The sequence below is a fragment of the Mercenaria mercenaria genome, chromosome 12 (genome assembly GCF_021730395.1).
Source record: "Mercenaria mercenaria strain notata chromosome 12, MADL_Memer_1, whole genome shotgun sequence".
NCBI lineage: Eukaryota > Metazoa > Mollusca > Bivalvia > Venerida > Veneridae > Mercenaria > Mercenaria mercenaria.
This window is the reverse complement of record NC_069372.1, coordinates 29,653,646-29,681,246: the sequence shown is the minus strand read 5'-3', so window position 1 is coordinate 29,681,246 and position 27,601 is coordinate 29,653,646. Positions and strand designations below refer to the sequence as shown.

The 27,601-nt window shown below is 35.9% G+C and overlaps 1 protein-coding gene across 1 annotated transcript in view; it reads right to left on the bottom strand.

Annotated features, from left to right (window-relative positions):
- The window catches only part of LOC123533966 (atrial natriuretic peptide receptor 2-like), a 136,123-nt gene extending 121,407 nt beyond the window's left edge, over positions 1–14,716 (bottom strand). Inside the window, exon 1 of the mRNA XM_045315979.2 lies at positions 14,125–14,716. Coding sequence (XP_045171914.2) covers positions 14,125–14,428 — 304 coding nt within the window. The 5' untranslated portion in view covers positions 14,429–14,716. The remainder of the gene's footprint in view (positions 1–14,124) is intronic.
- Positions 14,717–27,601: the final 12,885 nt, after the last annotated feature.

Below are 27,601 nucleotides of genomic sequence, written 5' to 3'. Positions count from 1 at the left end.
TGCCTGATACCGATATCAGGCACACTTCCGGGTGTGCCAAAAATCCATATCAGGCACAGTTCCGGCTGTTCAAAACATTAAGATTTTATACTTCCACTGGCAGAATGTCAATTGTATACAAACTAACACTAATTTTAAAAAGAATACATTGTATGAATAAATAATTTCGCTAGCTTCTTCTTCTATGGTGGTTGAATAAGGCTGACACAAGAAACTAAGGCACTAAAATGCATGAATTGTGACGTCAGAACAGTGATTTGCTGTATAATAATTCACTGTTTTCTGCCTTCTTTGTTTAATAGGAAAATGAATCGTATCGTGTTAGAATGCATGAATTTAAAACAAATGTTTGAAAGGAAATAACGCCAGCGTCATCAGAAAACGTTGACGTTCCCGCGCATTAATAAACATTCCAACACGCTGTGCAACATGAAATTGTTTTAATGTTGTTATTACTTTAACAGTATAGTGGAACATATGCAATAAAAAACGTTATTACACAGGGCTGGTATGCCTTACGGCGACATTGGCATACTATAAGATTCTTTCACCGGTTGTAGGTGCAGGTGGGAATTTTCGGCCTCGAGGGTAACTGTTAAGGCGCTTACGAGGCTCCAGCCGAGTAACCGCGTAAACAGTTACCCGAGAGTCGGATATTCCCATCTGCACCTACAACCAGTGACAGAATCTTTTTCTTGCATACCATATTAAAGAAATAAAAATAGAAATGAAATCAATCGAACGGCTTTCTTTTTAGAACTATTTCTTCTAGCAGCGTATTTAAACAAAGCGCGGGAAACGGAAACCAACGTCCGTAAACAGGAAAGACGTCATTTCGTTTCAAAGACAGATAACAATATTTAGTTCCGGTTTTGTATTATCAGTTGCAGCGTAACGTTATGAATTTTTGATAAAATAACGTTTTTTGAATCGAGAAATATACTATCAGGAAACAAGAGCAACTGCCAAGGTATCGGATTTTTATTCCGTTTTATGAAATAAAATGTAAATTGCTACATTTATGTAGTTCGTAATACGTTATTTACAGCACGAGATTCATCTTACACCCCGGGGTGTAAGATGGATTTTTCCAGCACCGATAAAAGCCCTCGGGCCAATACCTCTCCTAGTATGCCAATATCGCCTTAAGGCACACCAGCCATTTAAATGCTCACAACATCTTTATAAACAAAGGAGAAAGAATCTGCTATTTTGCCTACAATACACTGTCTGACAGGTTGACACAACCAGTGCTTTTGTTTGCCCAGGGAAAGTAACACCGCTCAAATTAGTAAAGAAAAACCAGGTGTATGTTGCAACATTAGCAGAAGTAGTTCATACACATCAATGACCTGATGTCCTATTTAATGGCATCGAAAATTTTGTCGGTGCAATCTTTGGATTAAAGAATACAATAACATCAACAAACTTATATATGACATGTTTCTCGCAAAGTATCAAGTACGTGCTGGAAATGTCCCGAGTACATATAATAGTATGGACATGAGTCTATTTCCACTGTGCCAATTGTCATTTAAAATGCACATAACACGTGTGAACTATCAATTTACTCAATTCTACCAAAAGTAGATGAAAGTGGATAGTAATATGGATCAGAAAGTTTGTTGAAATATGACTAGTGTTCCGAAAAAATAGTATTTCAAGAACTAGCTGAGATTATTTGTGACACATCAGCACATGTGACTCTGATGACTCTTATGATGACTATGAAGAAATAGAGATGACCAATATAATTGACACCACATACGAAGCAGACAGTGATTATGACAACTTAGGTGACTGAACCCCGCAACCATATTGTTTCTCAATTTTGACTTATGTGAATTTGTTTGGTTAAACAGATAAGCGGTTGTGTGTATTTTTCAGTTACTAAAATACACATTCAGTAACGTATCGTAACGTAGGTTACAATGTCAGTGCTGTGCTATATGCATTTCTATATCAAACTAGTTTGTACTGGATAAGATACTAGCATTATCTAAGTTTGAACATCATTACAAGGATTACATGAACAATTTATTGACTGAGAAATGAAAATATTATATCGTGAATTTTAGTAACGTATATAATAATGGTAACATACTCGTTCTTAAAACTATTTAAGAAATAATAAATCTGTTCCTATATTTTATCAGTTAATAAAATATGGGCAGGAGTTTGGATGCGTAATAATTAAATCACGAGTGCGCAGCACGAGTGATTTAATTATTCGCATCCAAACGACTGCCCATGTTTTATTAATTGATAAAATCATTGGAACATATTTATTATTTCGATTCTAACAACGCAAATAATTTGCATTTTACAGTACTACATTTTCAGCGTAATACGTCATTCGGGTCATATGCTGTTACAATTTACCCCCTATGGTTAGAAAGTGTTGCATAGCCAATGGAACGTAAATATATTTGTTTCTTTTTATCAGAATTTTGAGAAGTATTTATAAATTAGTAATCTAACAGCTCGCAAACTAATTATGAACAGAATCATCAAAATAGGCGAGTTGACCCTGTGTTACGAATGACGAGATTAACTTTAATATGACGTCACATCATTATGACGTCATACTCTATGTCATACATTTATGACGTCACCGCTGAATCATGATTAAGCTAATTGAATTCGCTCGTAGAGATCAGAGCGTGTTTTACTGATCTACACATAAGTCAGTATGACTTTTTATTATATTTATGTTTTTGAAATGCTGTTTTCAACCGTTTGGCCCTGAAATAATTCGTATGTAATGGAAGTGAAGTAGAATCTCTTATGTTACAATCATAGGGGGGTGAAATGTAACAGCCAACCATATTTTATGTAATAGTTATAGTATGTTTGAGAGTGTGTTACCAGGATATATCAGAGCTAGGGGTACATCGAGGGTATTATTCTCTGCACATATCGTCGAGGCCGGTAGGCCGAGACAGATATGTGAAGAGAAAAATAACGAGATGTACCCCTAGCTCTGATATAGCCTGGTAACACACGAGCACTACATATTATAACTGTTTTATCGCATAGTTTATCATTAAAATTTATATATTATTTTCATTTAAATTTGTTTATTATTATTTTTACTATTTTGATTCCCTTTCTGTGCCTCGCTGACTGAAACACTAAAACTTCTGTTTTAGAAAATGTGTTCCCCAGATAAAAGTACCCAACAAAATTCTGCACTGGTTTTTAATCTTTGCATTTCATTGGCCAGACATATTGTAAAACTTGTTGTTTTGTTTGTAAAAAAATCAAAGAAAAAGAAACATTTGAGAAATCTCAGAATTTCATATATTTCATGTATTTCTGAATTTGGCAATAACTATCAAGTTTTTGAAATATTCTAGTTTATTTATTCTTTTACTTTATAAATGTAGGTGTTTGTGACAATTCTTTCTCTGTGAACTGTAAATTGGAGCTAAAATCATCTTTTCTTTGAAAGGAAAAAATTATACTCCCTTGATAGAACCTCAATAGAGAAAAAGTGTTCCGATATATATTGGAACAGTTTTACTGTGCTGATATATATCGGAACACTTTTTTTCTTATGAAACTCCATAGAGATTTCCGTGTTGATATATATCGTAACAGTTTTGTAAGATATCAGCACAGTTTTGTAGTAATAATGTGTGTTACTATGTATAACATGCTGCAAAGATCAAAGGAAAATTGCCGCACTATGCGATAACGTAGATTCATGTATAGGCGATTTCGCTATATGTTTATATAGCAACTGCTGCGGATCGTGTTAGAATGAACGATAAATTCTTAAATACTAATGTAATGTGCATCTGAAAATACTATACTTTAGACATATCTGATATTTTCTGACAATTAAACCTACTGAATTAATTTATGAGTTTATTTATAAAATAGAAAAAGTGGAATCTCCACATAATGGTAACGTAAATTACAAAATGAATTGATCGATTTAGAGAACAAAACAAAGCGGGAACATTGACAACAGCATATTCTGCATATATCTAAACCCACTTGCTAATGATTTTAGTTGTTTCTACCATATAAATCACCACATTCCAGTTTTATCATTTATTAAATAATTGTTAAGGTAACGTAAATAACAGGCTATAACTCATAGAGAACCCGCTTGCCAGATGGCAGAATTCAAAAATATGATCTATATACAAGGGGCTTCAAAAATAATGGGGTCTACAAAAATCCCTAGAGGCGGGAGGGTTTCACCTTCCGGCTCTAGGCCTATAAGTGTCACTGGACCTATAAAAAAAAGACAACAATCATGTCAAGATAATATGAAAAAAAGAGCTGACTCAATCGGGAATCGATCCGACTTGAACTCATCCCATAACATTTGAAAAGTACTGTCTAATGATGGCACGGACCGTAGGACACAATTTTCAAGTCGATAGTAAATATCTCATTCGGTATATCGTATGTTACCGCAGAGGGATGGGATCCGATCCCAATTTTCGTCGCTTTGTCCAGGATCAGTTCCCTATCAATTTAAAGGTAGATTTTGGAATAAAAACAATACTGCCCATAGTTGTAATAATGTGCAAGACGTTTCGGTTCAGACAAGTTATGTGGACACTTATCATGCACAAGGAAAAAGCGTATTCTTCCAAAAAGTTAGACGCTGTGTGCATGTGCCGGAAGTACACATTTTTTAATTCGATAGTGTATCTCTCATTCTGTACTTCGCATGTTACCGTAGAGGGATCGGTAAGATCGATTCCCTATTATTTTTGTAGCAGTGATCAACCAAAAAGCATGTTGTAAGGAAGTGGAGAAGAACCATTTATAGACAAAATACAGCATTAGACTATGTTCTTGAATGCGTTCAATACCATATAATTTGATTAGACACCACACTTGTGTAAATGGATATAGTTTTATAAAAACGATTCTGACTAAATTCTTGTTAGAGTCCTTAAACATTTTCAAATGTATAAGTGAACAAAAAGCAACTTGTTCGTGTTAAGAGAGTAAATTTGTCGAAATATTCAGTGGCAAACTTCACATAGGGTTTTCCCAACTGACTAAAACAAAACAAACAAAAAACAAACAAAAAAACATGAACTGATGACACCTTAAAACAAGAGGGTCATGATGACCCTGGATCGCTCACCTGAGTAATATGAGCTACATGTTTAAAATGTCAAACTGATGATAAAATATTAAGAAAGTCAGTAGGTCACATTCATGGTCAATGAAATTCAGTTTAACGATTTGTGTGCAAAACTGTGTATGTCATCGAAATTTCAAGGCTGTATCTTAAAAAACAAGAAAGTAGGTCAGTAGGTCAAGGTCACAGTCAAGTGACATCATATTACTTGGGGTCATCTGGTAATTATAATTAAACAGTCTTGGAAATAGGATCAGATGATTTTTTAAGTATTTTTCCTATATAACTCACATAATAACTAAGCGACCCCAGGGTGGGGCCTCTTTTAACCCCTGGGGCATAATTTGAATAATTTTGGTAGAGGACTACTAGACAATGCATCATACCAAATATCAAAAGCCTAGGTCGTATGGTTTCAGACAGAAGATTTTTAAAGCTTTTGCCTATATTAGCTAGTCTATATAAAACTTGGGACCCCAGGGCAGGGCCTCTTTTCACCCAAGGGGTACAATTTAAACAATTTTGGTTGAGGACCATAAGACAATGCTACAAACCAAATATCAAAGGTCTAAGTGTTGTGGTTTCAGACAAGAAGATTTTTAAACATTTTTTTTCCTATATAAGAGTATGTAAAACTTGGGACCCCCGGGGCAGGGCCATATTTGACCCTAGGGCGATAATTTGAACAATCTTGGTAGAGGACCACTAGATGATGCTACATACCAAATATCAAAGCCCTAGGCCATGTGGTTTTGTACAAGAAGATTTTCAAAGTTTTCCCTATATAAGTCTATATAAACCAAGTGACCCCTGGGGCAGGGCCATATTTGACCCTAGGGGGATAATTTGAACAATTTTGGTAGTGGACCACTAGATGATGCTACACACCAGATATCAAAGCCCTAGGCCCTGTGGTTTTGGACAAAAAGATTTTTAAAGTTTTTTCTTTTGGTTGCCATGGCAACCAGAGTTCCGCATGGAATTTAATTCTTTAACAATTTTGAAAGGGGGCCACCCAAGGATCATTCCTGTGAAGTTTGGTGTAATTCTGCCCGGTGGTTTTCAAGAAGAAGATTTTTTTAGAAATTGTTGACGGACGACGGACATCAAGCTGTCACAATAGCTCACCTTGTCACGAAGTGACAGGTGAGCTAAAAAGGGGCATAATTTGTAAAAAGGCAAAGTAGAGTTATGGAACCTGTGCACTGCACATCAGATCATCACAGTGAACAAGTGTGTGGTGATTGGATCCATTCCCGTAAGTAGGTTCTGAGATACCAGCTTACATAAACAAGAGGGTCATGATGACCCTGGATCGCTCACCAGTGTAATATGAGCTACATGTTTCAAATGTCAAACTGATGATTTTTAGAAATTTTTTGGAAGATTTTCTGATGTACAATCAAGTAACCCCTGGGGCGGGGCCAATTTTACCCTGGGGGTCATGATTTGAACAAAGTCTGTAGACGTCTACTAGGCAATGTAATATATCAAATATCTAAGATCTAGGCCTTCTGGTTTATTTTTAGCAAATTATGTACAAAAGTAACCCCTGGGGCTGGGTCAGTTTGACCCCAGGGGTCATGATTTGAACAAATTTTGTAGAAGTCTACTAGGCAATGCTACAGGTCAAATATCTAAGATCTAGGCCTTCTGGTTTATTTTTAGAAAATTTTTGAAGAATTTCCTATGTAAAATCAAGTGACCCCTGGGGCGGAGTCAATTTTGACCCCGGGGGTCATGATTTGAACAAATTTTGTAGAGGTCCACTAGGCAATGCTACACGTGAAATATCTAAGCTCTAGGCCTTCTGGTTTATTTTTAGAAAATTTTGAAGATTTTTCTATGTACAATGAAGTAACCCCATGGGGCAGGGTCAATTTGACCCCGGAGGTCATGATTTGAACAAATTTTGTAGAAGTCTACTAGGCAATGCTACACGTCAAATATCTGAGACCTAGGCCTTCTGGTTTATTTTTAGAAAATTTTTGAAGATTTTCCTATGTAAAAATCAAGTGACCTCTGGGGCGGGGTCAATTTTGACCCCGGGGGTCATGATTTGAATAAATTTTGTAGAAGTCCACTAGGCAATGCAACACGTGAAATATCTAAGCTCTAGGCCTTCTGGTTTATTTTAAGAAAATGTTTGAAGATTTTCCTATGTAAAATCAAGTGACCCCTGGGGCTGGGTCAATTTTGACACCGGGGGTCATGATTTGAACAAATTTTGTAGAGGTCCACTAGGCAATGCTACATGTGAAATATGTAAGCTCTAGGCCTTCAGGTTTATTTTTAGAATTTTTTTGAAGATTTTCCTATGTAAAATCAAGTGACCCTGGGCGGGGTCAATTTGACTCCGGTCATGATTTGAACAACTTAGTAAGGTCCACTAGGGCAATGCTGACATGTCAAATATCTAAGCTTAGGCTACTGGTTTTTGAGAAGAGATTTTTTAAAGATTTTCTATGTAAAATCAAGTGACCCCTGGGGCGGGGTCAATTTTGACCCCGGGTCATGATTTGAAAACTTGGTAGAGGTCCACTAGGCAATGCTTCAACCAAATATCTAAGCTCTAGGGCTTCTGGTTTTGAGAAGAAGATTTTTAAAGATTTTCCTATGTAAATCAAGTACCCCTGGGGCGGAGTCATTTGACCCCGGGGTCATGATTTGAACAAATTTTGTAGAGGTCCTACTAGGCAATGCTACACGTGAAATATCTAAGCTCTAGGCCTTCTGGTTTATTTTTAGAAAATTTTGAAGATTTTTCTATGTACAATGAAGTAACCCCATGGGGCAGGGTCAATTTGACCCCGGAGGTCATGATTTGAACAAATTTTGTAGAAGTCTACTAGGCAATGCTACACGTCAAATATCTGAGACCTAGGCCTTCTGGTTTATTTTTAGAAAATTTTGAAGATTTTCCTATGTAAAAATCAAGTGACCCCTGGGGCGGGGTCAATTTTGACCCCGGGGGTCATGATTTGAATAAATTTTGTAGAAGTCCACTAGGCAATGCAACACGTGAAATATCTAAGCTCTAGGCCTTCTGGTTTATTTTAAGAAAATGTTTGAAGATTTTCCTATGTAAAATCAAGTGACCCCTGGGGCTGGGTCAATTTTGACACCGGGGGTCATGATTTGAACAAATTTTGTAGAGGTCCACTAGGCAATGCTACATGTGAAATATGTAAGCTCTAGGCCTTCAGGTTTATTTTTAGAATTTTTTTGAAGATTTTCCTATGTAAAATCAAGTGACCCCTGGGGCGGGGTCAATTTTGACTCCGGGTCATGATTTGAACAACTTTAGTAGAGGTCCACTAGGCAATGCTACATGTCAAATATCTAAGCTCTAGGGCTTCTGGTTTTTGAGAAGAAGATTTTTTAAAGATTTTCCTATGTAAAATCAAGTGACCCCTGGGGCGGGGTCAATTTTGACCCCGGGATCATGATTTGAATAAACTTGGTAGAGGTCCACTAGGCAATGCTTCACACCAAATATCTAAGCTCTAGGGCTTCTGGTTTTTGAGAAGAAGATTTTTTAAAGATTTTCCTATGTAAAATCAAGTGACCCCTGGGGCGGGGTCAATTTTGACCCCGGGATCATGATTTGAATAAACTTGGTAGAGGTCCACTAGGCAATGCTTCACACCAAATATCTAAGCTCTAGGGCTTCTGGTTTTTGAGAAGAAGATTTTTAAAGTTTTTCCTTTCTGTTGCCATGGCAACCAGAGTTCTGCATGGAATTCAATTCTTTGAACAATTTTTAAAGAGGACCATCCATGGAACATCCCTGTGAAGTTTCATCAAAATTGGCCAGGTGGTTTAGGAGGAGATGTTGTTTAAAGGAAAGTGTGGACGGACGGACGGACGGTCAGACGGACGGACGGATGGACTACGGACGGACGGACGCCGGACGGTGAGCGATCACAATAGCTCACCCCGAGCACTTTGTGCTCAGGTGAGCTAAAAACCTGCACAAAGGACTAGGTGACTTTAAAACTAGGAAAAATCCCACGAGATGATAGTGGCTTAGATTTCAATTCAAGTTAACGTATCTGTGTGACAATATTGCGTACCAGTATCGTCTAAATAAACAGTTTATTCTCTTGCTAGAGTTTGTTTATTTTTCCTATCTATAATTGTGAACTATCGATACGCACAGATAACAGGGCTCTTTAGAAGAAAATTGTCAAAGTTGTTTAATCTACTCTCAGATAAACGTACGAATATAGATGTAGTTATCAACCGTTTGGGTCAAGCAGGGCAAGTGTAAAGAAAATATTTTCATTCATACGGGATAGGATACATCAAAATTTTATTAAACACTGTTTTCATCACCAGTAGGGGAAACTTCCCGTTCGGAAAGTCAGCGACTGGGGTTTTCCCTACTTTCTGAACGGGTAACTTGATACTAAATGTAATAACTTGCTTCCCAAGTGGGAAGTACAATCATCCTTTTTCGCCTTGTTTCATTCAAAAGGTCCGGTACATAAGAATATGCATGGTATCATTAAATGAAATACATCATTGTATATTTGAGAAATATATCTAAATCTCTACCGTTCATTTTTTTCAATATCCTGATAAATTTAGGCAAAAATTTTCCTACTGACAGAATATCTTTGTGTACACACTCAGAATCAAGTTTAAAACGGAAATATGTATTAAAAACCATAGGTACCGGTGCTTGATCTTGAATTATCTGCCCTTGAAAATAGATTTTTTTCAATATTTTCTGACTTTCAAGGGCAGACGATTCATGACAAAGGCTGGGTACCTATGATCTGCTATATTTTATATTTCTGTTTTTGATTTGATTCTCTGTCAGTAAACACAGTTTAAAGAAGAAATTCTATCCGTAAGAAAATTTTACCCATGTCAATATAGACACTGTGGCAATAATCCTTGACTATGAACATGACAAAATGATACCTCAAAGTCCTGGTCTTTCCCATTGACCGAATTTCTTTAAATTTTGTATACTGAATGCAAATGATGACTAAAACAGAAATATAAATTAAAATGCACAGTTTCCTTGCCTTAAGGTAGTTCTGCACGTTTGGATCGAAATTTTTTCTACAATGTAGAATTCGATTAAACTCTGATTTTTCAAAACTTCAGAATATACCTAGAAAATTTAGCAAATAAAAACGATAGGGTCGTGTGCTTGATTTTTTGCTACTCCGATTTGAAAAATTTGGACCTCACGCAATATTTCATAATGGGAGTCTATGGGTAAATCATAACTTCCATAACATTTTCGCGAATAGAAATCTTTCTACAATGTAGATTTTGATGAAACTTCTCACAGTTGTAAATAAACATATCGCCTATAATTTGGTGAAATAAAATGTATAGGTCCGTGTGCTTATTTTTGAGATATCTGACCAAGATTAAAGTGAACCGGACTTTTCACGCTAATTTTAAGACATTTTTTGAATTTTTTAACGTGTAATATGTTTTAATATCATATTTTGACTTTAGAAATATAGCATCAGTGCCATTGTAATAAATTTACTCACAGGTTTCGACTTAATCATAAAATTATTTTCATTTCCGTACGCCGAATCTCTGCTTTATTCTTCGTTTTCCGGATAAATGACATTACGCCATCACTTCCGGTTTATCAAACGTGCAGAACTACCTTAATCTTGAATTTTGGATTTTTTAGTATTTTCTGATTTTCAAGGACAGATAATTCAAGACCAAGCACCGGTACCTCTGATTTTTAATATATATTTCCGTTTTAAACTTGATTCTCAGTCAGTACACAAAGTTTAAAGAAATTCTGTCCGTAGGAAAATTTTTGCCTATATACATATAGGAAACTGTCAGATGTTTCTCTTTAATTAAGTTACAGAAGTAATACTAATAAAAAACTCTTTTTAGCCTTGCTCAGTTTGATGACTGCTAAAAATGATATTTCAAGATGCTTCACACTTTTCTGATAAATACGCAACTTATACAAATTCAGTTCTTGTTTTACATGTTATATAATTGGTTAAAATTAGAAGTAGGAAAGACCATAAAATTATTTCCCGAGTGGGAAGTTTCCACTTCTATTCAATGTATTCATTATATACAACAATAAAACTCTGTTGCACCTCAAAATGGTAGCAACGCATTTTGGCAGTCACTATCAAAATTCTGCCGAGTTTTGGTAGTCACTACCAAAATGCGTTACACTCAACGCAATTTGGTAGTTTACAAAAATGTAGTACCAAAAATGCGTTGGATATGTACACATCCAACTCAAAACGGTATTAATAATAATTTCATGATTTACAAAAAGAATCTTTTGTGACGAATAGACAATATTATTTCAAAGACAGTCATGACGGAACTTAGTCGCTCATCCAAACTTGACACTTTGATCTTGAAAATGTAACGGCCCTAGAGTCAGTCAAGCAGGACCTTTGGAACACACTTGAGAGAGATCAATGCAACTCCACTAACTTTGAGATAGTGAAGGAACAACAGTTCTGTTAACCACTACTAACTATTTGATGCGTCGTTCGCATGAACCTGGGACAGGTTCATAAAACGCCCATAAGTAAGTATAGACTGTCTGAGATTAAAATTCAGGAGATTCACGAGAAAAGGTCACATAAGACGGTTTGTATAATACCTTTAGAAGTATATGCAAGGAAGACATGCAACCTTTATCTAGCAAAAATCTTTAGAATATTTCAATGCTGTTTAATATAGTGAAATACAATTAAATAATCCAAACCGGTAGTGAATGGTTACCAATTAATTTATTCACCGAGAGTTACCGAGGTTGGTCAACTAAATATCAGACACGCGTATTTTTGTATACCGACATAACTTTCTCGTATTTTCACCTGGTGCTGGAAAAACTTTTCTTACACCCTGGGGTGTAGGATTGTCATTGGGCTGAATGCACAAATGTTCGCTCCTTAATTGTTACATCTGTTTTAAAGCTGAGGTTCAGTGGCATATTTTGTATATATTAAGAGTCTGTCCATTACTCAACTAAATGTTGTTACCTTGGAAACATGAACCTTATTATTATAACTAAAACACGCAAAGAATTCACCATTTATGTTTATGTTGGATGTTTTAAAAACTGTCTTGGTTGGGGACCCCCGTGTCATCCTCACATTTATACTTTGTTTTACAGAATTCAACATTTTCGTGCTTTAAAAAATCTCGGCGGACTATCCCTCCGACAGCAATGTTATTGCATAGGAAGCGTCGTTTGAGGCCCCTTTCACAAGCTAAGGAATCTACATTTTGGTTGTTTCTATACGAAAACTATATCTCGGGAGGGAACTCCGAAACCCATCCCCGACCATTTTTACAGGAGATATTCCCTCTCTTTTGTGCGTAACGTAAAAATTTGCACAGACCCTGATGTAGAAAAAATTACCAAAATACGTTCCATTCCATGATCCTTAACACATCATATGTAGTCTACCCTTGCAACACATTTTGTCGCTACCAAAACTCGGCCGACTACCAAAACGCGTTGCTACCATTTTGAGGTGTAACAAAGCTCGTTATTTAATTAAGAAATGAAATGTATTTTTTCGGTGTTCATGAGAAATGAACGACAGAATAGGAACGGCAAATCTTTAAATAGCGTTAGCGATTCAGGTTTAATTTGCCGATCCTATTCTGTCGTTCATTTCGCATGAACACCGAAAAAGTACATTTCATTTCTTATATTTACATTATACTTCCTTTTAATTTGTAAACAAGATTATATTATGAATTGCACACATTTTGTTGCATTTATTATTAAAATCAGCTTCCAGGCCACGGAACAACTGCGACGTCATCTAAGGAACGTTCTCCCTGACTATACTCGGACGTCGTCAAAACAGCGACCTGTTATCACTAAGCAGCGTTGACGTAACTTTCGCGCCTTTCAGTTTGCTGTTCATACAAAATGAACGTCAAAATTTTCAGTGGAAAAGAACAGAGCGAATGTAAATATTGTTTGCATCACTCAGTTACTCCATTATATTTACATTTGCCCTATTCTTTTCCATTGAAAATTATGACGTTTATTTCGTATGAACAGCAAAAGGAAAGGCGTGAAATTTATGTCATCACTGCTTAGTGGTAACTGACCGCTGTTTTGACAACGTCCGCGTACAGTCAGGGAGAACGTGCGTTAGATGACGTCACAGTTTTTCCGTATGATGAACAGAATGGCCGGGAAGCTGATTTTAATGTTAAATGTCACAAAATATGAGCAATTTATAATATTATCTTTACAAAATGGAAAGGAAATATAATGTAAATATAAGAAATGAAACTTTTTTTTTTCGGTGTTCATGCGAAATGAACGTCAGAAGAGGATCGGCAAATTAAACATGAATCGCGATTCATGGATTTGCCGATCCTATTCCGTCGTTCATTTCGCATGAACACCGAAAAAAAACATTTCATTTCTTAATTAATGTTCACAGACTAGGTATTTCCACGTAAGCACTACAAGTTAGACCAATGAAGCATTTTATTACTTTCATCAGCAATGATTTCTTTATTTGTGGTATAAATTTGACAGTTCGATTTGAATAAAATGATTTATTTCAACAATAATCCCATGACTTACCTGATACCATTTAACAATACGTTCGTCAATTAACAATACGTTTGACATTTAGCAGTGCGTTCGGGTGATTTTCACAGCTCAGCTTTATTTTTTTTAAAGTTAAGTGCAGTACTTTGATACGTATGACTGACCCATATTGTCACTTGGTGGAACATAGAGCAATATTCAAGTTTGAATAGAATTATTTACGTAATACAGACGTCTGAGGATAAACAAATGTTTTAAGCAGAAGTATAAAAAGTACTTGCCCTCTATTTAGGGGCTATGCGTTCCCTTTGATAGCACATACTAGCATGACGATTAAAATATGTCCTACGTTAATGGCCGCGAATGGAATTTTCCAAATGGCACCAGTTTTGATGTGTTTGGAATCAAGTTACTAGAACATCCTTAACCAATGATTGTAAAAGCAGTAACTTACATTTTCTACAAGCGGGACCAACAATCACATCGACATTGTCCTTTGTCCCTTGTTCGTATCCGGTCAGAAGGGCTCGCGTCACGTCACAGTCGGTATTGTTCCAAATTAATTCCACGGAAATATTATACCGGCGGTTAATTTCATCTACAGCAAGTTGAACCGCGCCACCGGACGTGAGAATGGTCGGAAACCCTGGAGAAGGTGCACGTGCAGTAAGAAGAAGTCCTATTTTTAGATTTTCACAGATAGCTACGCTGGAGAAAAGTAATAACATAAACAAAGTGTATGTTGTCATAATTAACATGTTTAAGATCCAGTAAAGATATAATAACACACAAACACGCAAAAGCTTAAAACGGTTTTTGATTAATGACTCCTCTTTTAAATGTTACTGTTTGAAATCAGTGTGAATTTACGGGCCTACTCTTTCAGCATCATTTTCCCCTATTTTTTTTATCAAAAATAAGACATTTGTTTCACCAGACAAATACGTATTTCCAAAGAATGATAAATAAATGATGTCCTTCACATCTTTGTTAATGCGATACATTTCCAAATTTAGGCTCAGGTACGCTCCGTGATATGATCGATATACGAGAAATTGTCGTCTGCAGGTTGTGACAGCAATGATATAAACATCAGTGAGGGAAGTCTAGAAAGTGACGTCTGACTGAAATCAAATTGTCCAATTTACACAGAACAAGGGTCAAAAACTTTCACCGCATTTGTACTGTGCGTTCTTTCATTGTAGGGATAATACACGTTTTTTTGTGTGTATTAACGTCTGCAGAAGCCCGCGGGATTGTTTGTGACCGAGACCGAAGGTCGAGGTCACAAACATATCCCAAGGGCTTCTGCAGGCGTTAATACACAAAACAAACGTGTATTGTCGCTATTCTTGCATAAAAAAACATTACACGACGACTAAATCCATTGTTTTCATATGTGATGACTTGACGATTCCGGTACATTTTTTATTTACCATTCTTGTTGTTCTTGGAAACGGTAAACATGTTTTAAATATCCATAACCGGGGCACACATAACAACAACACTACTAAAAGCGTGATTTGAAGGTTTTTGAGCATCTTATTTTTATTTTTAGTTATTACAAACGTTTCATTACACATAATTTTGCACATAACTTAAAAATTTGATAAACAGGAACACAATTATTTTAAGAATAACAACTTTATATTCGAATTAATTTGAGTACGAACAAACAGAGTACGGATGAGTACGAAGCTAGTGACTAGCTTTCGAGGTTTATTATATGAATTCTGCGTACAATCAGGTAAAAACAAACCGACTGATACTAACAAAAGTCATTAATATAATACCTAAAAACGGGCAATAGCACAAGTTACACGCGATACTTATTTATTCACAGTTATTTACAATAACTTGACAGACGCTTTGTAAAGGGAGTAAACTCTAAGAGAAGCTAATGCGTACATTGATGGGGGCAGTACGTTTGGGGTTGGAAACTGATATAGCTAAACATACTATGGATTACATTGTGTCTATAATGCTACAAGAAGAGGTTATTATGGAAGAAACAAGATGCAGATGCCAAATATCAGTCTGCGCAGAAATACATACATACGTCCCTGGCAAAGCATTTCAAAAATAAAAATCATGTATTAACAGCATGTGAATTGCCTTGTTTGCACACGATTTTTCTCCCGTTTATACATGGGCGGATCCAGTGAAAAAAGTAGTTTTTATGCAAGAATCCTCTTTTTTTCCGCCAGTTTTTTAATTTACACACAAAACTGAAACACTCCGGAAGATTCTTTTTTTCAAACAAAAAGGTAGAGATATCCTTTAAGAGTTAAAGCTGGTCATACTTAAATAGTCATACATTATCTGTCGCAAACATCTGAAATTCTTATAGTCAAGTAACCACAATACAAATCAAAAGTATTTTGACGTTTACTAAGTGCAAAAAACAACATTTATATCTTTTACATTCATATATCCTATGTTTAGGATAGAGGCTTTGAAAAGAGTTGCAACCGACGACGATTTCTTATAAGGTGTACTTACTTTTCGATGCAGCTCTAAATCGGTCATTCCTTCAAACTGAAAAGGCTGGTGGCCAAAGACGTTCTGGTTAAAAAAAAATAAGACTAAAACTTTCATATGTTGAATACTACAAAAATAAAGCAACCATCTGAAAGTGTGAGAATAACTGATAGAAAAAAAGTAGGACAAACATTTTCTAAATAATATTTTGTGAGTCAAGTAAAGCAATAATTCTCTTACGTAGATCTTTTTCAGCGCCCCTTGAATAGAATAAGACGGACAAATGAATCGCACAATACAACTCAAAAGATACTTAAAAGGTCCTTATCAAATTTCAAACTGACTTAAAATCATTAAAACTTGTCATATGAACGCAAGAATCCTGATTGTGTATTTATTCTTAATTTCAAAACAAATAGCAAAGCTGATAACATGCTCTCAATATTTGATCGCAGGAAACAATTCGTATTACTCAGTCAGTTGATTTTGAAATGCAAATTTTCTTAAGATTTATCTAGGATTCTAGATTTATTATAAATATTTTAAATAAGTGTTTTTAATCCTAGTGCATTGACTATTCGCTTCCTGTTTCAGCCCGGCTTCGGTCAAGAGAGCACTAGATACGAATCAATCGAATTGGATTAAAATTTTACGTCGATTATTTAAGAAATAATAAATGTGTTCCTATATTTTATCAGTTAATAAAATATGGGCAGGAGTTTGGATGCGTAACAATTAAATCACGAGTGCGTAGCACGAGTGATTTAATTATTCGCTTCCAAACGACTGCCCATGTTTTATTAATTGATAAAATTATTGGAAGATATTTATTATTTCGATTCTAACAACGCAAATAATTCGCATTTTACAGTACTACATTTTCAGCGTAATACGGCATTCGGGTCATATGCGGTTACAATTTACCCCCTATGGTTAGAAAGTGTTGCATAGCAAATGGAACGTATAGATATTTGTTTCTTTTTTATCAGAATTTTGAGAAGTATTTATAAATTAGTAATCTAACAGCTCGCAAACTAATTATGAAAAGAATCATCAAATTAGGCGAGTTGACCCTGTGTTACGAGTGACGAGCTTAACTTTTATATGACGTCACATCTTTATGACGTCATACTTTATGTCATACATTTATGACGTCACCGCTTAATCATAATTGAGCTAATTGAATTCGCTCGTAGAGATCAGAATGTGTTTTACGGTCCTACACATAAGTCAGTATGACTTTTTATCTTATTGCATGACTGCGGCATTTTCCTTTGAAGTTTTGTGTTTTCTAAATTCTGGTATCGCCACGGTTAGCCGTGCTCTAAATTCCGCTGCACACAGGTATCGCTCACAGTTTTCTCTTTCTGGGATGTAGAGCAATACACACAAATAAGCAAGTGTTGCTGTGATAAGTTATTGAAAATGATAAGCTATTTGAAATAATTTATTACTGTATTTCTGTAGTTAACTTCTCTGCATCTTGATTTAAAACTTGATTTTTTAAGTAATATAAAAACATAACGGCAAAAATGATTATGATATTCTATTCTGTTTAAAAATTCAAATTTTGTTTCTGGCAAAGGTTTACAATATGCTCTAGGTGTTAATTCCATTGATACATAACCTTTGTTGATAAAATTAGCCACATGGGAAGTGTTTACCTTCTCTATTTCTCCAGGGTTCATGACCTCATTAGGGCCTCCCGGCAAATTCAAAATTTTAGCACTTAGTTTAAATTATTTTTGAAACTCTATTTCCCAACTTTTTGTTTTAAAAAATAATTACACTGATTAATAAGGAATGTTTCTATGTGTATTTATGCACTTTTTATAACAGTTTTTTTTTCAGTAGTTTATTTAAAATTTTGAAAAAGGGATCTCTGATGTGAAGCATGCATAATTTATATAAAAACCTGCCCGTCGCCACCTTCTTGCTTTTATATGGAAGTTGGGGGTTTATCATGTCATTGAAATGTTTCTAAGGGAGGCTCAAGAGGGGAAATATTTTTAAATATTTTAAATTAAAATATTTAAAAAATGTGTTCAGTTTACTGTTTTCAGTCATGCAATAAATCAGTTAGACAATACATACGCGTGTGTTACCGGCGAGTATCATCATGCTTGGGAGATTCTCAGGGAACGTAATTTGATAGCAAACTCGCCTCTACGAGGCTCGTTTGCTACCCAAATTACGTTCCCTGAGATTCCCCCACGCATGATGATACCAGCCGGTAACACACTTTTATGTATTATCTAACTTATACATATTTTAACGATTCCGCTATATGTTTATATAGTAATTGCTGCGGATCGTGTTAGAATTTGTAATATCAGAATAGCACTAGATATTATTTTTGTAATCACTATCGTCTTTTCATTGTTTGTGTGAATACTAGCATTTTTTTTGGCATTCATGGCCTAAATTTCATCTCGGTCAACGTCTGCAAAGTAGTACATTTAACAGTCTAGCTGGAAATGGACCTGATGAAAATTGACACATGTCTATGACATTACTAAAGCCTTGTGTCGAACATTTCATATCATATGTCTTGAATAATTCTGAATGGCTGTTTGAGTATTATTCAAATTACTATATCTTCCAGTGTAATGTTATTTTCGTGTGTCTGGGACCGATTGGTAAATTGTCATATATATTTTTTTCCGAGTGGACAGGCGTAAAAGAGATGGATCTATATCCGACCGAGTAATACAGATGGCCATATATTGGCCCTATATCGCTCATCGAAGTTTTCGAGCGACCAGGCGTGATAAAGATAGGCCTTTATCGATCATCGAAGTTTCCGATTGACCAGGCGTAATAGAGATGGCCCTATATCACTCATCAAAGTTTCCGAGCGACCAGGCATAATAGAGATGGCCCTATATCGCTCATCGAAATTTACGAGCGAACAGGTGTAACAGATGTGGCCCTATAGCGAACATGGAGATGGCCCTATATTACTCGTCGAAGTTTCCGAGCGACAAGGCGTAAAAGAGATGGCCCTATATCGCTCAACGAAGTTTCCGAGCGACCAGGCGTAATAGAGATGGCCCTTTATCGTTCATCGAAGTTTCCGAGCAACCAGGCGTAATAAAGATGGCCCTTTATCGTTCATCGAAGTTTCCGAGCAACCAGGCGTAATACAGATGGCCCTTTATCGCCCATAGAAGTTTCCGAGCAACCAGGCGTAATAGAGATGGCCCTATATCGCTCAACGAAGTTTCCGAGCGACCAGGTGTAATAGAGATGGCCCTATAACGGTCATCGAAGTTTTCGAGTGACCAGGCCTTATCGAGATGGCCCTATACCGCTCATTGAAATTCCCCGTAATGAAGATGGCCCTATATCGCTCATTGAAGTTTTCGAGCGACCAGGCGTAATAGAGATGGCCCTATATCGCTCATCAAAGTTTTCGAGTAATCAGGCGTAATAGAGATGGCCCTATACCGCTCACCAGGCGTAATAGAGATGGCCCTATATCGCTCATCGAAGTTTCCGAGCGACCAGGCGTAATAGAGATGGCCCTATATCGAAGTATTACGCCTGGTCGCTCGGAAGTACGCCTGGTCGCTCGGAAACTTCGATGAGCGATATAGGGCCATCTCTTTTACGCCTGGTCCCTCGGAAACTTTGATGAGCGATAAAGGGCCATCTCTATTACGCCTTGTCGCTCGGAAACTTCAATGAGCGATATAGGGCCATCTCTATTATGCCTGTCGAAGTAATACAGATAGTCTTATATCGCTCATCGAAGTCTCCGAGCGACCAGGCGTAATTAAGATGGCCCTATAACGCTCATCGAAGTTTCCGAGCGACCGGGCGTCCAACTAATTTTCTTTTTGGGGTATGAAAAAGATAATAAAAAAAGAAAATCAACTCTATTACAGTTAAATATTCATGCACAAAACAGAAACTACCAAACCCTGTTTGAAAACTGTTGTTTGATACAGATGGATACCCAAACCTCTCCATTAAAATTAAAATCAAGATATGACAGTTGTAAAGTCGGTCAAATGCCCATCTATTGATAAAGCTCTCTATGATGACAGAAGGTAAATAAAATAATCCAAGGGTTACCTATCACTGTGTAACACATAGAAATTAGCCCACGTATAGTTCACACAGCTGTCTGTGATAACAGTGACTTACTCTCTGACATTATCACCAATCAACAAATTATCACACCGAAGTTGTGTAACATGCAATCTGACTAAAGTACATCTCCTTGTAAGCGAGGGGTCCCGGGTTCGAACCCCAGGAGAATTTGCACATTTTTCTCACCCTATGACATTCGACGCTATTTTGATGGTCCTATATCGCTCAACGAAGTTTCCGAGCGACCAGGTGAAATAGAGTGTAATAGAGATGGCCCTATAACGCTCATCGAAGTTTTCGAGTGACCAGGCGTAATAGAGATGGCCCTATACCGCTCATTGAAATTTCCCGTAATGAAGATGGCCCTATATCGCTCATTAAAGTTTTCGAGCGACCAGGCGCTATTTTGATGGTCAGTCAAATGCGTTTCGTCTGCTTGGTTCAAATAACAAAGAGGGTCAATGACCCATAAAGCGCTCACCTTTGTACAAGGCTTCAAATGTGTGTTGTATTAGTACAGAGTTAGGTTTCTTCTATGTTAGCTTATATCATATGCATTCAACAAACATTTTGAACCCAGGGCAATAATTTGAATAATTACGATAGAAATTACAAATCTAATATCACATGCCAAATATCAAGGCCCTAGCCATTATTGATTTAGAGAAGAAAGATTTTCAATGTTTCTTATATAAAAGCCTATAGTAAGTACATGTCAGACACAGGGGCGTGGTCATTTATTTTACCTTAGGGTTAGTATGGTAGAGAGTCAAACCCTTATATCAAATGCCAAATATCAAAGTTCTAGAGAAAAGGATTTTTAAAGTCTGATAGCTAAAACCTATTTTTAACCAAAAAGACCTATATGTTCAATGAACCAGAACCATTTGAACAACTTTGAAAGAGGGCTTCCAAGAAATCATTTGTGTAACGTTTTATCAAAATCCATTCAGTGCTTTTGGCAGAGATATAGACCTTTTTACACAAACTATTGTTGCAATGTCACGGGTGTTTTGATTTTAACGCGCATGCGCTCTTTACGTGTGGCAAAAGAACGCTCAACGATAAGAAAACCTACATAGAATTATCATTATATTACGAATTGTTTTGCCACTATAAAGATGATTTCAGTCAAGTAATTTATTATACAGTATGCTTTGATTAAAGACATGTATGTTATTAATTATATCTTACCTGAAAAGCCTGCTTTATTCTTATTTTCGTCAGAAAAGAACAAGCATTCTATTTCCACACATCATACAAGTATAAAACTTATTCCTTACATTTACAAAATGTCATATTTTCTTTCATTTTATCTATTTTTTCCACAACTTCAAATAGTTGTTGTATATATTTTTCTCGGACTTGAATGACATCTACATACTTTGGGGTCGCGGCTCCATATGTCACTGAAGTTGCTGTTTTAAGTAATCTACCAGAAATTATTACGTAACTATTATGCAAATGGCATGATAAAACATAGCTCACTTAGGTAATCAAGACCCTAACTTAATTTCGATGGTGTCCCCTAATTAGAGTGGATTATAAAAGTTACTGAAGCATATAAGATGGCTTTGATGTGACATACTTTAATGCCTTCGGTCATCAATAGAAAGCACTCGGATTAATATATCACGTGGCGGAGCTGTTTTGTGAATCAAGAATAAACATTTCACGTGATATATAGACTAGTATTTTAAAATCAATAAGAATATACTTTAGAACTTTAATGAAAATTTCCCTTTATAGCGATGAAAGTGTAGTTTAAAACAAATCTAAATTCGTAAGATATGAATCAAATCAAGGACTATAACTACATACTGAAGCAAAATACCTAATATAAATTTCTATTTTTTATCTCTTATGTTTACATGCTGGATCATTTTCATATCGAAAATGTATCGTGCGCACTCATTAGCCGTAAATTAATAGAAAATTATGATAAACTTGAATTCCGCAAAGAATAGGAACTTCGTTTAACAACAGATAAAGAATGTAAGTATAGCCCCTCTCCCCACTACCCACTCCCTCTATTAAATCTGACCGCTGCATTCACCAACCGCTGCATTCACGATCCAAACCACTTTGATATTGCCATATCAAAACTTTCAAATTCAAAGAATCGGTAGAAATAACAAGAAATGTCTTTTAAAAGACAAACGGCGTAGAGGTAATAATGTTTGGTGCGTGAAAAATTCAGAATTAAACAGGATGTACACTGTAGTGATGGGCAAATCGGTTAGATTTGCCAGTCGATTAATCGGCATACTCGGACAAGCCAACCGATTCGATTAATCGGATATAATCGGTTATTTTAGTTGCATATCTGTAAGTTCACTTCACAGTGTATGTTTTATATCATTACTTAGGTAGCAGTTGGTAGTTTCCAGCCCTAGATTCGAATTTGCCAGGGTCAAAATCCTAAAATAAAGGTAAGTGTCAAAACTGAAGGTCCCGTTTTCATTCAAAATAATATTCAATGCAGATTTTGTGCTTTGGTGCTGTGAAATGGACATTTAAAAAACTTCTGACAAGTATTCAGCCGACCTGAACGGAATTAGTGTCCTGAAGTTGATCAGATGCGAAACTGCGAATATTGATTGCTGGCTCTATGTGCAAATGTCAAAACATCGGAGGCCTAATTCAAGAAGGAGTACTGAAAAAAGTAATCGGTTGACACATATTTTTGTTATGCAGAATAGGTACAGGAGAAGCTTGTGTTCAAGGCACTATGCATTGTTGAACTCCTGCTTTTCCCCTAACTTTTTGCCACAAGGCCAAATATGGCAATATTTTGGAAAAAATTGTCGATATTTTTGCGTACCTATGTTTCACTATTAGCTACCTATGGACTACAGAGTCTTATAAATGGCAAATATTTCTATCGGATTTTAAGAAAGCGTACAAATACATGATATGTATATGCTTTATTTCTTTCAAAGCACACTGTTTAGTTGATTTCTGCTTGATCGAAGGAAGACGGTCTCCGGTCGGCTTGTGAAAAACCGCAAAACTGGCATCTGCTACCTTAAGAAATGAACCACAAAGATATTAAATATCCTATTTCTATTGTAATCCTTCATTAACACGAGTAAGTTAACAGCGTAAAAGTAAAATATTTGTGAAGATAGTAAACTTCAAATCAGGTACTCGTCTTAATTTTACCAGGGTACAGACAGACAGTACATATTAATCCAGGGATATTGTGTTATTAAATTAAAAGTTATTTGGAGTTCAACAAAAAAAGTAATAATGATTTATTAATTCTAAGTAAACGACTTGAATGTTTTCAATCCCACAAAATCAAGAATTGAAAATATTTTTGTTTGTGTAAGTCTTACGGCATGCTATGCATACTAATGTCCAGAGTTTGGGATGATGGTTTTCCCGGCTTAATTTTGTAAAAGCCATATATCTTCCAAAATCTCGGTGATCATAGATGACCTCGAGTTCTTTCGAGACATTGAAGGAAGCCATTTTTTTTTTGCAGAAGAGTAGTTTCCCTTGGCGTAATTGCCCCCAAAGAACCGTAAATACCAGAAAGGAAAAGGTCAGAAACAACTACATTATCCGTTTAGGGTGCCAAGTAATTAACCGGTCAGGGAAAAGCAAAGTCGGCGATCGCGATCATGAATGCCACGCCGACGATTATCCGATTTTCGCCGATTGTCGGCCCATCACTTTATTGTACAGACAGAAACGATTTGGATATGCATATACGAACACATTATTCATTTGCAAATATTCCAACTAAGCGGCAAATTTAAATAATCAAGAGGTATCCTTTCAGTGATAGAAGGTCAAAATGATTTGACGTCCTGGGCTGATTCTGAAATACTTTCGTGTTGGGTCATAATCCTCCATAAGTAACCCACTAGCACAATATGTCCAGTGTACAATTACTTAGTAGTTGGACTGGAAAAGGCTAAAGCAGTTGACATGACAATAAAACCCTAGCTTTTAAATCACTAGTAGTGACCCCCATAACTCGAGTTACTTGATTAAGTTCTGTTTTAAAAAAAAAACTTAAAGCAAAAAATCAGACTTTTGCAGATTGGAATACCTTCAATAAGTGTTGAACTCTTTTTTATTTGGGTAAAGTAATAGGTAAATACTTACATAATATATGATGGAATAGTGATTTTTAAATTTAATTTGCACATTGTTGTTGTTTGCATTTAATTTGCATATTGTTGTTGTTAGCATAGTCATTATTTTCATGAAATTAAAAAAATTTCAGCTGACCTACTGGCCTCCATTTGTGTTGTTATTGTTTTTGCCTGCACTTGCCAGAGCGAGGCTCCAGTGGGGGAAATACCCCTGGTGTCAAATGTTATGTAGGGAATAACTCAGTTTCGTGAAATAATAACAAAGAATTGTTAAATTTTCTGCTTTATTTTCACGAAGAACATGAATTTGCTGTGTGTGCGAAACCGCGTACAGTCCGACACCGGGTACATTAACTCTACAGTTACAAGCAGCCACAACACATTCATCCATAAGCGAGGTACGCAACTGGGGAGAAGTTTACTTTCGATTTCTCTAGCGGTGATAAATTACTAAAAACTTTAAATTAGAATATATCATTTTAGTTTAGGGTATCAAAACTACTAAATATGTTCCATTTAATATGTGCCTTCTGATAATCAATGTCATTTAAGACTTAATAAATGGTTTATCTTCTCAGCGCGCACCTGTTCCGTGTCCCGATTACTACAGAATCTAGGTCAAAATCCATGTTATTCAGCTAACGCCGAAAAAAAAAATTTTAAGATTATTATTTTTTTAATACGGAATGAATTGATCCCCATTTGGGTATAATTGGATACAAAATCAAAGGCTGAACTTTGTTAATTGATAATTGAACATTTTGTTTTAAACTTCATTATTTAAGGTATATCAGCTGTGGGTTTGCAAAGATCTACATATATTTCCCCTTGTCTTGCGGTGGATATTTACTATAGAACAAACTAATTATTGATCCATCAGATTGAAATGCAATATAACTTTAACGTAATTTATATTGTGCCATCATGTCTTTTTGCTCTACGTAGAGTGCGCATCAGCGAAAATTGTCTCCCGTTGCTAAGGAAATAGCTCTCTGTAAAAAGGTCTATTGTTTAAAGAAATTGTCGATGAAAAGTGACTACGCCCTCTGGCGGTCATGTTTTTTGACAAATAAGAAAAATTTGAACAACATTTGCAGAAAGTGACACATGAACCATTTGTGTAAAATTATTTTAAAATCGGGCTACCAGTCTCACACAAGCAAACTTTTAAAGTTTCTAGTATATACATATAGGGAAAAGTGACCACGCTCCCTGGCGGCCATGTTTTTTGACAAATCAAAACTAGAACTGTCACAGGAGTGACTCATACCCCCACCATACGGTCTTGTCACAGAAGAATGGCAACCATAAGAAATCTTAAAAATACTTAGAATAATATAAAAATGTCAAAAAAAAGCTTAATACTTAAAAAGAATTTTACTTGTCTTTGGAGTACTTCATCCTGGGCTTCCACATATAAGTAATACTAGTATAATACTAGTATAGTAATACTAATATAAAAAATCTCTAATATTAGAGATACACTAAAAGTGAATACAAAAAAGTGTCTTACCGACCCATGTTACCACAAAAAATGTATTTACTTTTTACATAGGACTTATAATAAAAAAGTTAGAAAAATACCTAAAATATTGAAAATCTAAAAACAGGATTTCTAAAAATAGACTAATTCCTGGAATTTAAGGGGAAGAAACTCAGTACAAAAGTTAAAAAAAAGGTTACTTCCCTTTGGCTCTTAGCCAATCAGAATGAGATATAGTAAAATACATCAAAATTAACCTTAAATTCTAAGTAAAAGGGGACATAATTCAAGAAAAATTGGTGTCAGAGTTATGCACCTTGTCACATGATGTGGGTGATGAGATGGAACATCTATTTTAAGTTTGAATCAAATCCATTCAGTAGTAACTGAGATATAGTGAAAATACATCAAAATTAACCTTAAATTCTAAGTAAAAAGGGGCATAATTCATGAAAAATTGGTGTCAGAGTTATGCACCTTGTGTCACATGATGTGGGTGATGAGGTGGAACATCTATTTTAAGTTTGAATCAAATCCATTTTGTAATAACTGAGATATAGTGAAAATACATCAAAATCAACCTTAAATTCTAAGTAAAAGGGGACATAATTCATGAAAAATTGATGTCAGAGTTAAGCACGTTATGTCACATGATGTGGGCTATGAGGTGGAACAACTATTTTAAGTTTGAATCAAATCCATTTAGTAATAACTGAGATATAGTGAACATGCAACAAAATTAACCTTAAATTCTAAGTAAAAGGGGACATAATTCATGAAAACTTGGTGTCAGAGTTATGCATCTTGTGTCACATGATGTGGGTGATAAGGTGGAACATCTATTTTAAGTTTGAATCAAATCCATTTAGTTATAACTGAGATAATAGATTTCGCGACGCGACGGGACGGGACGCGACGCGACAAAACTGACTTGGTAGAGGGTCACACAAGAAGGACCATTTGTGTAAAATTATTTTAAAATCGGGCCAGCAGTTTCACACAATAAGATTTTTAAAATTTCCACTACATACATATAGGAAAAAGTGACTACGCCCTCTGGCGGCCATGATTTTTGACGAATCGGTATAATTTGAAAAATCTTGGTAGAGGGTCACACAAGGGCCATTTGTGTAAAATTATTCTAAAACCGGGCCAACAGTTTCACATGAAGATTTTTAAAGCTTCTATACTTGTAGGGAAAAGGGACGACGTACGCCTTCTGGCGGCCGTGTTTTTGACGAATCAAAATCATTTGAACAATCTTGGCAGATCACACAAGGACAATTGTAAAATTATTTTTAAAGTTTCCACTAAATACGATAAGGAAAAAGTCACTACGGCCCCTGGCAGTCATGTTTTTTTGGCAAATCGGTATAGTTTGAACAATATTGGCAGAGGGTGACATAAGAACCATTTGTGTGAAATTATTTCAAAATCTGACCATCGGTTTAGGAGGAGATGTCATTTTTCTATATTTAGCTCTGGCAGTCCCTATGTGCAACCTAGCGGAACAGTTTGAACAACTTTGGCAGAGGACCATCCAAGAAACATCATGGCAAAGTTTCATCAAAATCCATTCTATGGTTTCGGAGGAGGTAACGTTTAAACATTATTGTTGAGAACAGACAGACGAACGGACGCATGCACAACGAACGACGGACACAGCATGATCACAATAGCTCAACATGAGCACTTTGTGCTCAGGTGAGCTAAAAATAGATTTTCGTAAAACAAAAATAGCAATATCGGAAATCCAAATA